The sequence below is a fragment of the Mytilus trossulus genome, chromosome 1 (genome assembly GCF_036588685.1).
Source record: "Mytilus trossulus isolate FHL-02 chromosome 1, PNRI_Mtr1.1.1.hap1, whole genome shotgun sequence".
NCBI lineage: Eukaryota > Metazoa > Mollusca > Bivalvia > Mytilida > Mytilidae > Mytilus > Mytilus trossulus.
The window spans coordinates 31,534,457-31,548,317 of NC_086373.1; the positions used below are offsets into that span (position 1 = coordinate 31,534,457).

Here is a 13,861-nt window from a genome sequence, read left to right on the forward strand (position 1 = left end):
TTCAAATTAAGAAATAATTAATGGGTAACAGTTGTTATCAACGCGAACCTCAACGAAAGCACCCTAGAGTTACTGAGCCGATTCCGCTTCTGCTTAAAAAAGTAACATTTCCTGTTTATTTTCGATGAAAGTTTATGATAAGTCTAGAGAGACTACGCAGACAACTGGTATCCAACAGAAAGTCAAGTGTACCAGATTTTATTATTACCGCAGGCGGGACCAGTCAAACTTGAATCCAGTTTGATATATATGTCAACATGCATTTTGCTATTATAAGATATTTTTTTATTTATCTAGTTATTTGCGGCTTGTCATTATGTAAGGAAGAGTCTTGCGGAACAGATACGGATGGGAAATGTGAATCTAAACCTACAGAAGATCACGAAAAGACTAAATATACTAAAAGTAGTTATATTAGATCAATTTCATAAGTGCATTTACACGTCAACATTGAAAACAAGCTGTAGTCTGGGACTATTATACTAGTCTCAGCTGTAGTCTAACTGGAACTGAAACAAAACTTCCTCCAATAAAATAGTACATCATCTCCATCAAAACACAAATTCATTTATCCTAACGATAAAAATGTTACTTAGATATATACATTATATGATGAGTAGCCCTCCATCGAAAGTACAAACTAATTTATCGTGTCATTGAAAGTTGTTTTCAGCACCTGTACTATTAGGGGGTAGGAAGGGTCCTGATCCTGAAATCCCTGGTATAAAAACATGAAATCCAAAGGTCTCGAATTGAGATAAATTTAAATCCTGACATCCCAAAATTTAAAAATTAATAGATTTCTCGGACCCGAAAGGGTCAATCCCAAAATCCCCAGCTTAAAAACACCTGATCCCAGAATCCTAATTAAGGTCATATCCCCCATCACTATTGTTGTCAGATGCATTCAATTAATTAAACTGTACTTGGAGGTATCTATATCCTTTTGGTCTATAGATAGCAGCCTCATGTCAATTTCATGCCATATAGTATAGCAGGAACATATTTAGATATACTGTTCCCAGAGTATAGTTACATGTATTATTAACATATAAAATACATACATGATGTTCAATTAAATTACAATTATACATTAATTTTGATATGTATTAAATTAGTTACATTTCAATGACATAGTCATTGTAATTGATTAATACATTGCAATAACATAATCAGTGTAATTAATTAAATTTTAATAACTTTGCCAGTGTACTTAAAAAACCCAATTACATTGAGAGTAATTGATTACATTACAATTACATTACCAGTGCAATTGATTACATACTAATTATATTGCCAATGTTATCCATTACATTACAATTACAATTACATTGCCATTGTAATTGATTACATGACCATTACATGACCATTACATGACCATTACATGACCATTACATGACCATTACATGACCATTACATGACCATTACATGACCATTACATGACCATTACATGACCATTACATGACCATTACATGACCATTACATGACCATTACATTACCATTACCATTACCATTACCATTACCATTACATTACCATTACCATTACATTACCATTACATTACCATTACATTACCATTACATTACCATTACATTACCATTACATTACCATTACATTACCATTACATTACCATTACATTACCATTACATTACCATTACATTACCATTACATTACCATTACATTACCAGTACATTACCATTTCATTACCATTACATTACCATTACATTACCAGCACACTTTTCAAATAACATTACAGTTACATTTTTGAACATCAATGTACATAAGTCTTAGTTAAATAGTTTATCATAAATAAAATGAAAAAAACAAACCAGCTAGTACATGCACTTAAAGTCTTGTGATAATTTGAAATTATCAAAAAGATGGAATGTTTTATAGTACAATGTACTCTAATTGATAAGTTTCAGTGTCAGATTTACTTGGTGGCATAAGGGGCCTTAATGGTTTTTCTTTTTTTTTTCTTTTTTTTTTTGTATTTCACTTGGTTTTCTCTGTAAATTTGAAAAAAAAACAGCACTTTACATGGAGAGGATTATGTATAAAATAATTTACAAGCAGTTAAAAAATTATCTGAATTATAATCTTTGAAAATGCAAATATTGTTACCAAGGATGGAAATTTATTAACAACTAATCTGTATCCTTGCATTCATATAATAATTGCTCTCTTAACATGCTTAACTGAAGTTTTTTCGGTAAAGATTGCATGAAATGCAAGCAAATCTTATGGTTCTGACTCGATATCTAAATGTTCCAAGGCTCATCACTACCTGCGATATAGCCTTTTTGTGCTAATGAGGCGTAAAGCAACCAACAATCAATCAATCACTTCCTTTGTTACACGACATGTTACACAAAAACTAAAGTACATTGATCATACATAACATTCTGTACATCCAATCCATCAACATTTACAGAAATTTATCAATGAAATATATGCTTAGACATGTTAGATATTCAAGTCACAAAAGTATGTTTTACTTGTCAAGAAAATAACTTAATTTTAGAAAGGTACAGGATTCTAATATCTGTTCTAAAAATATTGATGATGTCATTTTTAGTCATCTTTAAAAATTGGAGTTATCTTCCTTTGTCCAGAATTGCCATTGTATTAACTACAACCAATGCTTTATACATTGCAATATTTAAAATCACTCATTGATAAATTAAAGCAATCTTTACCCTTCAGAACTTACAAGTACTTTGACTTTGACAAGTTATTGATACAGAAATTTGATTGTATATATATATGATATTTCTTTAAATGTTAAAACATGTTTTATAGCTGAAAATAAAAAGTGGCAGAAATATTTAAAGAATATCAAGAAAGCTGTTAAAGAGTATAAAGATTGTAATCAAAATGACTGTTCCTGTTATGAAAGGTAAACAATAAAAAAAAAAAGAATACAACACTTGTTAAGGTTGAAAAATTTGAATTAGATATCAAAGAAGGCTGCTGATTATTTCCAGTAATATCTTTCCCTACAGAATATGATGTAGGTTGTTTTTTTTCTGTAAAAGGAACATTAAAAATCACAGTAGTAAATGCATAATAAATTTAATTTTCAAATATATTATAACATAAAAGAGGAGTGAAAAATACTAGAGGGACATTCATACTCATAGATTAAAAATAAACTGACAACCTGACAACGTTCTGGCTAAAAAAAGAAAAATACAGACAAAATAATACAATACTCTTTGTAGCAATAGTTCTGTATTTCATCAAATTCATATATGATAATAAGATTGCTAGATGTACTTTTAAATATATATTTTTTTATAAAATGGGGTATTTTCTGATATTTAAGCTTTTCATGCTAACATGTTTGTTTTGCTTTAAACAGTGTTATTGATTCAGACTTAGCTGTATGGAAAGAAGGTATATCTAAAGAACAGTTTGACAAAGCAAATGGAAAAGGAACGCATTACCAAATAATAAATCATAAACTGTATAGAGAAGATGATTGCATGTTTCCAGCAAGGTATGTATACCTTTCTAATGATGAATAACCTCAATATCATCCACTTTCTTTAAAAAAATTGTATTGTTGATTTAAAGGGCCTATATTTTTTGGGAAAAGTTATATAGGACATTTACATGCTGCTCAAATTATTTCTTTTTGAAGCAACAGCTGCTGGTGATGCTAAATTGTAGAGACGAAGACCCTTGACACTTTTTGGCAGTATATGTACCTAAAAAAAATCAAAGAGAAAAGGAGATATGGAAAATGAAAAATTTGTATTATTTAATACAGTGGTAAACATGGGTAAATAGATATAAGAAGATGTGGTATGAGTGCCAATGAGAAAAGTAAGAATTGGTTTATTTTTTACCTAAATTTTGTTATTGAGCAATTCACAACTGTTTATACAATACAAATAATTTTTTGAACAATACTTTGATTTTTTTTTGCAGATGTAGTGGTGTTGAACATTTTATATTAGAGATAATTAAGAAGCTACCAGACATGGAGATGTATATTAATGTCAGAGATTGGCCTCAGTCAGTCAAGTTCCAAAGTCCAATTCCAGTTTTCTCATTTAGTAAAGTGGTAAGAATATTGGTCATTAAACCAGAACTTTACTGCTAATTTTCTGTATCAACTATGAAGTTTAATTATTTTTTGTTCATACTGAAACATTTTCACATACATTATGTGATGTTATAGGAGTGATTTGATACTGCTACAAAAATCATAAATAAAAAGGTTTCAATATTGGTCCGAGACCACAATTATTTCGTAGTGCATTTCTTTTAGAACAAATGAAAATTAAAAAAATCCAACCTGCGCTTTCTAAATGAAATTTTACAGTGTGTTACACTACTTTCGGGACAAATTATATCAAAATTATAGAAAAATTCATCGGCTCTAACTGTTTTGGGTGTCTTGAAATCTTTTAACAGCTTCCAAAGTGCTAACTTTCAACCTTTTTCAGCTGGACCAAATCACTACTTTCTTTTTGACAGTGTAATTTCACCCCCTTCTTGCAATTTGAGTCATTAAACTCGGAGAAATTAATTTGGAAGGGGAATAAAAATTAATGGCGAGTAACCCACTGTCAACACAAAGGACTATACTCGTTAACAATGAAAATCAAGGGACGACAATTGTGGTCTCGGACCTATTGACACAAATTAAGAAAGAGTAACTTCCCCTTTGTCAACATGTCAGAATTGTACTATAACAAATTTCTTCACAAATCAGCCGAACTCAACTTGTTAAACTGACTGCTATACTTTTGAAATATTAAATTCTTTATGTCTTACTTGATTCAACACTTCGTTAGTTGAAATAGAAAATTAACAATTTACCCCTCCTAAGTTGCAGCCAAGTGTAACAACTCAACCTGTAATTACATCATGTTAAGAAAGTTAGCTACTCAGTTTTAAAATAACAAGCTTTTCATAACGCTAGTTTATATTGATAGTTGATCAATAAAGGAACCAAAAGAGCAATTATAAAGTATAGGTCAATGTGCTTGTTTTCGAGATATAAGCTATTGAACTTTTGGCGGGAAAATGTTTTCTCTTGATTTTTCATAGCTTAATCATTGACAAGTGTAAGTTCTCAAAAACTATTAAAAAATAACAACGATTTTATAAGACTTTTACAGATGACTTATAATGATAGATGTAATACATGTAATAGATTTATTAAAAAAAAAAATGGGGGTCAATGGGCAATTTTTTTAAGGCATTCAAATGGATAAAACCCGAAGATTCCGTAAATCTGACAAAATTCCAAAACATGACAATCAAACTTCCTAAAAACATATCTTTATGCTTCTTGATAGAGTAACAGAAATATACTGTAATATTGTACAATTCTTTGTATACTACTAAGATACAACATCAATGTTGGCAGTATTTACTTTACTTATATGTTATTCACCTGACACTTTCATCTCAATCCACCCTAATTTTGCTCTGATATAATTTATCCCTATCTTCAAATTATATATGCAGGAACTGTCTTGTGATGGTTGAAAAATTAGTTTTTTCTATCTAAAATTTGATTTATTTTTTAGGACTATGAGAATTGGGACATAATGTATCCAGCATGGACTTTTTGGGAAGGTGGCCCAGCTGTCTGGCCTATCTATCCTACTGGTTTAGGGAGATGGGATGAACAGAGAGTTATAATACCAAAGTAACTAGTTTAGAAATAGCTACATTTAAACTTGATTTTTATAAAAACAGGGGGAATATGACCAAGTTTTAGATCACATTTAATAAAAATAGTCTTTAAGAGATGAAAGTGATGGGAAGATTTCTTTTTTATACCACAATAAAGAAGAAAAAATCTTTTAAATATCCTTTATGTCATGCATGAAAGACCTACACGACCTATTATTTTCTCCCTTTTTTTGGGAGGACAACTTTATCATTATTCTATTACATGTATTATAGATACCAGTATATATTCATAGAAGTTGCATTTTGATCTTGTTCCCTTAGTTTCTTTAATTCATCCATTTCTTATTAATTCTTTATCACAGAGCAGCAGAGAAATGGCCATGGGATAAAAAGTATGATAGAGGCTACTTTAGAGGATCGAGGACAAGTTCAGAGAGAGATCCTTTGGTACTGCTGTCTCGTAAGGAACCAGATCTAGTTGATGCTAAATATACAAAGAACCAGTCATGGAGGAGCAAAGCTGTACGTGATGTTTAAAAAAAGTGTTAATTTTAAGATTTCAAAGCTAATACAGTTGTTTTTATAACTATCTGTAGATACAAAGCTATACATAAGCACTAGAAATCATTCCTAACCCCTAAAGTATGAACAAAATGTCAGTTTGATTTTAGCTAGATTTAATTCTTCTTATAACATCAATATGTAGATGATAGTAAATAATGTTTGCTCTGTTTAGCATGGATGTTTTGATTCCCTGAGCATATTTGCAGTTGTCTTGTAGTCTAGATCTTGTAATTGCTCTCACACAAATAATTCTTGCCAGGGTTTTTTTTGAATTTTTTTTATGAAAATATGTTTAAATCAGACTATTTAAAGGAGTTATGCCCCTCGGAAATGTAAATTTTATTGAAAATTGCATTTTTAAGTGCTCTCAAACTACATTTGTAATTAATGTATTGGACAAGTTAATAATCAGTGCTAATCAATTATATTTCCATGAATTATGTCCCTTTAAAATGTGAATTCTATGGAAAATTCATTGCAGGCACTCATATGCATTTATTTCTTGTAAGATTTTAATGAAATTTATATTAAAAGGTTGATCTTTGATAAGTTCCATTTTCAAAACAGATCAACTAATTTTATAGGAGTTATGACCCTTGGAAATATAATTGAAATAGGTAATTGTATTGTATTGAGAGATTTATTGCCTACATTTTAAAGAAATTTTATGGAAAATTTCAAAAATAAACATATTATGCCATCACTCCAAGAGTTAGGGCTTTGTTCATACTCCAGTGGAGTATGAACACCAAGAGTTAGGGCTTTGTTCATACTCCAGTGGAGTATGAACAAAGCCCTAACTCTTGGAGTGATGGCATAATATGTTTATTAATTACAGGCAATTTTGGCTATGTAATTAATTACATTCAATTACATGTAATTGAAAAAATGCTCAATTACACATTACATTCAATTACATGATAAATTGTAATTAATTACAGTCAATTACAATTACATATTTCAATTACCCCATGTCTGTACTCCACTTGTCATTTCTTCCAACAAAATTTCCATCACACTTTTCTAAGTTACATTTGAACAGAATAACTTCATATTTACTTAGCAGCTAGTGCCCCTTTAAAGGGTCAAAGTAAAAATTTTGTATATTTTTTTTTGAAAATTAAACGAGCCAATAAGTTTTATTCAAGGTGGTTTTCCGTACGGTAACTTCATGAAGTTTGTTTTGGAAGATAAAATCCTTGCAGAAAAGAAATATTGGAAAAACATATCTCCTGTTATTTTGTTTTCTCATGATTTTCTTATACAAAAATGTACTAAATAGTACAGTCACTATTCATATTTAACTGCAGGATACTTTAGGAGAAGATCCAGCTGAAGAAATTCGATTAGAGGACCATTGTGATCATAAGTGAGTATAGGGAACACTACAGTTTGTATTTTCTTACAATTCAATAGACCACTTTCGAGTTCATCCGTCACCGGCAAAAACTCGTCAATTATGCACACCTTTATGACGTCATTCATCAGATAGTGGGGGTCGCCTGTATCCCTGCACTATTTCATCTATCAAGAGTCTAAGTGATCGTTATTGTACAGGATAAACTAGAAAAATTGGTTGCTCTGTAGGTACTGACTGACAATTTCCTAATGACAGCAGTATTGATTGTCCATTTTGAGAATTCAATTTTTTGAATAATTCGTACAATATAGAATTATAGTTTTCCAACCACTCGCTCAACATTGGAATGGAAGTGACGACGCCCCTAAACGCACAAATGACATTCACTAAAACCAGAGTTTTTGACGGAAATGCATCGAAAGTTGTCTATTGTGTTCTGCAGTAACCATTTGAAAGCACAATAGTAGACTATATATAACTTTCTTTTTGTCAGCTGGCTCTCTTTATTTTTATTTCAATGTGTTAATTGATTGGTTGATAAGAGTGGCAGAAGGACCTTTTTGCGTATGTCAGGATTGGGTCTTTATTTTTCAGGATTTCAGGATTCAGCCTTTTCTTCCCCAAATTTTGGATGACACCCTCCTATCTTCTTATAAAACAGCCGTCATTTCTTTAATTTAAATTAGTGAAATGAAGATTGAATTGATCTTTTTAAAAAAACATGTTTTCCCACAAAATTTTATATTATGCATTAAATTCTTCAAAGTAATACAAACATAAGCTTTTATCTTTTTAGTGTCCAACAAATAAATTTGAATTGCTAGAAATAAGATAAAATTGATTATATTTTTCAGGTATTTATTCAACTTTCGTGGAGTTGCAGCTAGTTTTCGATTGAAACATTTATTTCTGTGCAATAGTGTGGTATTTCACGTGGGAGAGGAGTGGTTAGAGTTTTTCTATCCTGCCATGAAACCTTGGGTTCATTACATTCCAGTAAAGAAAGATTTGAGTGACGTTAGGTAAGTAACGTAGTTTAATTTAATTAGTGCCATTGTTGTCTCTTAATGTCTCTAAATAGATAAAATGTACAATTTCTCATTGAAAACAACCAATTTTGTCTTATGTACAAAAATGTACTATGAATTTATACATTAAACTCATGAAATGTTTATTGCAAATTTCCATATGATTTTGTTATAAAAGATTATATCTTAAACAATTCTCAATGATTTATTGGCAAACACTTTTAATTACTTTTTTGGTTCACCTCATAACAATTTAGGAAGGAGTATCAGAATACTCACTACCTGGAATAGTTGGCTTTATATAGCATGTAAAGTGTCCATTTTTCTTAACGGCATGATTAAAATCACATGTTTTGTCATATTTGATGATCCATAATTACAGGGCATATGTTATTATCTTTACCACCATGTACTTGGTTTACTGTATGGTGTTGGAAATTTGGACCTGAATAGGTCTTTACCAATACTCCTTAGTAAAAATAGTAAATTCTGGTGTGATTGCTGCAAATTTTAAACCCATAGTGAATTATTTATTTATTTTTATTTCAGAGAATTATTAGTTTTTGCTAAAGAAAATGATGATGTTGTAAAAGATATAGCTGAAAGGTAAAATACATATAATTTACATACAGATACATATATAAATATTTTAATACAGGTATATTTTTTAGTGCTTTCGGGTTATAAACCAAGAGTTGGTATGAGACCTTTCTGAATCCAGAAACACTTTTAAATTTCAAAAGAAATTCTATGGCACAGTTGTCAACTAGCTTACTAGTTCTGTAAATTAAGAAATTATTGCGTGTATTTATTATTGTGATTTTGACATTTTAGACTGAAATGCGATTTTAATTTTTGCTTTATTGTTAAAAATACTGTTAAATAAAAAACGAATGAATGCGAGTTCAAATTATGCGAATATAACCCTGTTGCATTTTTCACAAATATAAAAACATCGCAATAATTTCTTAATTTACAGTAATTATAAGTAAGAAAAAAGTAAAATATCAAAAATACTGAACTCCAGGGAAAATTCAAAGCAGAAATTCTCTAATCAAATAGCAAAATCAAAAGCACATCAAACAAATGGATAACAAATGTCATCTTTAATGTAGAAATGGTGGATTCAACCTGGTTTTATAGCTAGCTAATCCTCTCAATGATTTGACAATTGCATAAAATTCAATTATATTGATATTGAGGTATGAACCAAACAAACAGACATTAGAAGTGTTATTGTTGTATGTTACACTTAATTTGTTTTACAGGTGTTAACTGAAACAAAACTGTTCTTTTATAACATTCCTGTATGAGAGTTCAACATTTACAAGCATTCAACGTTCATTCCTTTAAATTATTGCATTTATTCTTTGATAATATTAAACTGCTGTGAAAAAAATCCAGGCAATGTTTTGAATAGGACACGTAAAACGTCTATTCTATATCCAAATATGTAGTTCTATAATGGGTGTAGGGCACCCTGCCCCCTAAATCTGCCTTTTTAATTACAAATGTATATGTATTATAATATTACTGATCACTGATTTTATTTTTTTAATTCCAGAGGAAGGCAGTTTATTATGGATCATTTAAGGATGGAAGATGTCTCATGCTACTGGGGAAAACTGCTTAAAAAATATGGGAAACTTTTAAAATTTAAACCTCAAAGAAATGAAAAATATAGACAATTCAAATGAAAAAGAATCAAGCTAGAAACTTGAAAAAGTTCAATTCAATTCATATCAAATTTTGTAGTGCAATTTACATAACTATTGTAAACAATTCAAATGAAGACTGCATGTGTAGCTTTTTCTTTTTTTACAATAGAACGAATTAATTGGGTGCCATATTTATATATAAAATGTATAGTGGATTTTCATAAAATTGTCGATGATTTATGCCACATTCTTGAATATCTATAATGTTTGTACATGTATTGAGTTACTGTTTTTGACCTTGAATTGTCAGGGTTAGTCAAATGTTATCTATAAGTTTTGGGACCCAAAACAAATATGTATATTTAAGTTTTGGGACCAAACAGCATATATCACAATCTTACAAAAATCATTTAATATGACGCATACTTAATGTATCCTGGCCTTGAAGGCATAAAACTTGCTCTGTGCTCGGAGCACAAAAAACATGCTCGAAACATGAAATCCAGCAATTTGATTGGTTGATTTTCGAGTCTGAGTACAAAAGTCATGCTTAAAAGTTTAATGACCGTGAGGATCCTGCATAAGGATCTTTATTTTGAGGAGAAATTAGTGGAAAATTTGTAACACTTTGTAACAGTGGGTAACTTAATTCTGGTTCAACTCTCATAGAGGAATTATGCTCCATTGGAATACATGGGATCCAGATTTAATTTCCCCATTTGTTTCAAACTTTTCATTAATTGCGTTCATAAAACTTTCGAGTCAGTTTTTTGTGCTCATACTCCAAAATCAACCAATCAAAATGTTGGATTTCAAGTTTCGATTTTTGTGCTCCGAGCACTGAGCAAAGTTTTATGACTTCAAGCCCAGGATTCTGATCTCTTTTTGGATTCCTGATCAGGATACTTGATGTGTGTGAGGATCACAAAGACATATATTTGATAGAGTAATATTTCATTATTCTTCAGTTTTTATCACATGTTTTTTACAAAGCAATTTGTTATACTTCACCAATGATAAATGACAAATGAAATTCATTGAGGAATAATTTGAAAAAAAGATCTCTTAGAACATGATCTGTTAAACTTGCAATATTATTTTTGTTATTGAGTTTTTGGTAAATTGCATGAAGCTATTTTCTTTACAACTTTAAGTACCCTGTGTGTATAAACATTGAAAAAAGTTTGTTTGTTTGATGCTTAAAATAGATTTATCTGTGGTAGATTTATATTAGAAATATAGTTCATACATTGTATATGAAATTTTGTAGAATTTTTAATAAGAAAAAAAATTATAGATTTATTAAAAATGTATTATGTTTGGAATTCTGTCTGTACAATATTGATCTTATAGAAACTGCCAAAATGTTGAACAGCATAAAAACTTTTCATTTTCATTTCATTACAGAAACTTTGTACATATTTTATCATGTGATTTGCCTCCCCTTTTTTTGCATTATATATCAAAAAGTGCAGTAGATATTCATGTTTTATTTTCAGTATATGGAAAAACACTAAATTAAATATGATCATTCCATTTAAGGACTTTGATTTGAATACAATTATTGAAATCCACATGACATAGTATTTGATTGAAGCTGAAGAATTCTGTTATTATACATTTGTACCTTGAGGCTGCTCTATTGTCATTTCATTCATAGTACATTTATGTTTTTTAATGAATTTGTTGGGAATAAATGGAGAATATTTTTATTTTATTATGAATTTGTTAGGAATAAATTATTATATTTTTTAGTGTTGTTATTGAATAGAAAATCCAAAATCCATAATTTTTCTGCCATTTTCCAAAGTTAAAAATGCAGTATAAAAAAAAGTACTTTAATAGTTTTCATGTGTCTGGACTACAACAGGATATCATGTTTACACATCATCATTTTAACCAGTTTTATGGGGTATGGGCTTTGCTCATTGTTGAAGGCCGTACAGTGACCTATAGTTGTTATTGTTTGTGTCATTTTGGTCTTTTGTGGATAGTTGTCTCATCGGCAATTATACCACATCTTCTTTCTTATATTATGTCATATATGATTCTTTTCATGTCATTTCTCATAAATGAACATTTGTCATTGCCAGTGAGATTGAATCTGGAAACAAAAGTGCCCAAGCTGAAATGTTTCTCATGATTTTCTTACATTGATTGATTTAATGTTGAAAGTCTTAAAAAAGTAGAGGTTTTACTATAAAAATTACATGAATGATCAAGTGCAATAACGTCAAGGTCAGATAAACCCTGACAGACAAGCACATGGAATGGAAACCTTTAAATATACATGTCAAATTGGCAGGTGTCATCTGAACTTGACCTCATTTTCATGGTTCAGTGGTTATAGTTAAGTTTTTGTGTTTTGGTCGGTTTTTCTTACCGGTATATTGTATACAATAGGTCTACTATAATTGATATATGGAATGATTGTAAGGGGTACATGTCCAACTGGCAGGTCATCTGACCGTGACCTAATTTTCATGGTTCAGTGGTCAAAGTTAAATTTTTGTGATTTTTCCTTATACTATATGCAATAGGTCTTCTATATTTGGTGTATGAATTATATAATAGTTCTTGAAAAACTGGTCATTATCGTGATATATAGACTGCCCACAGGACAGTGGTATTGACTAAGATAGTGATAATGACTGAGCCGAAGGCGAGGTCATTATCGCTGTCGCAGTCAATACCACTGTCCTACGGGCAGTCCATGTATCACGATAATGACCAGTTTTTCAAGAACTATTATTTTTATTTCATTGAGAAACCATGTTTTGGAAAAACGCCTAAAGCAAACTCGAGTAGTTGTACGATTTCTATAGCAAAGAGCGAAGACCAGTCGTAGTAATACTGCCATTCATTTTAGTGCAACTTTTCAGTATATAAATACTTAATTAAGTTCTCTTTAATTTAATTAATTTACCATTAACGAAAAAATATAATAAACAATTCAACAACTTAAATGTAATATTAAAAACAGGAACATGTTTTATAAAAGGTACATCTTTCTAAACAGAGAAACCACGCCCCAACAGTCATTATCAAACGGAAACCACGCCCCAACGGTCAATATCCGACGTAAACCACGCCCCACCGGTCCATATCATGTAAAAGTTCATTAACAACCGGTTTTCTGGTCCGTATTGTTCTGTTAATGACCGATGGAATTTATTACTGAAGATTAATGATTGTCATGTGACCCCTTTTTATCCAATAAGAGAATCTTATTCTCAACCGATATGAAATAAAATATTTTATGACGTACATGCAAGTCTCACAGGTTTTATTTGACCGTGACCTCATTTTCACAGTTCATGTTTCAGTGTTTTTGTGTTTGGTCTATTTTTCTCTAACTATAATAGGTCAGCTATTATTGTATGGAAGGATTGTAAGATGTACATGTCTGTCTGGCATGGTTCGTCTGACTTTGAATTCATTATCATGGTTCATTGGTCAATGTTTAGTTTTCTTGACTCGGTTTGTTTCTTAGAACATGTCATTAGAACATTAGCAACATGTCAACTATATTTAGTGTATTGAATGATTGTAAGATGCACATATATTTCTGGTTTGGTTTATATGACCTTGACCT

The 13,861-nt window shown here is 30.3% G+C and overlaps 1 protein-coding gene across 1 annotated transcript; it reads left to right on the forward strand.

Annotated features, from left to right (window-relative positions):
* Positions 1-197: 197 nt before the first annotated feature.
* Positions 198-11,523, forward strand: LOC134721496 (protein O-glucosyltransferase 1-like). Its single transcript, XM_063584556.1, has 10 exons — positions 198-405; positions 2,801-2,897; positions 3,363-3,500; positions 3,935-4,070; positions 5,548-5,669; positions 6,019-6,178; positions 7,531-7,589; positions 8,435-8,602; positions 9,158-9,214; positions 10,173-11,523. Exons 1-10 carry the CDS (start codon positions 258-260, stop codon positions 10,303-10,305), a joined length of 1,218 nt encoding a protein of 405 aa, XP_063440626.1. The 5' UTR covers positions 198-257; the 3' UTR covers positions 10,306-11,523.
* Positions 11,524-13,861: the final 2,338 nt, after the last annotated feature.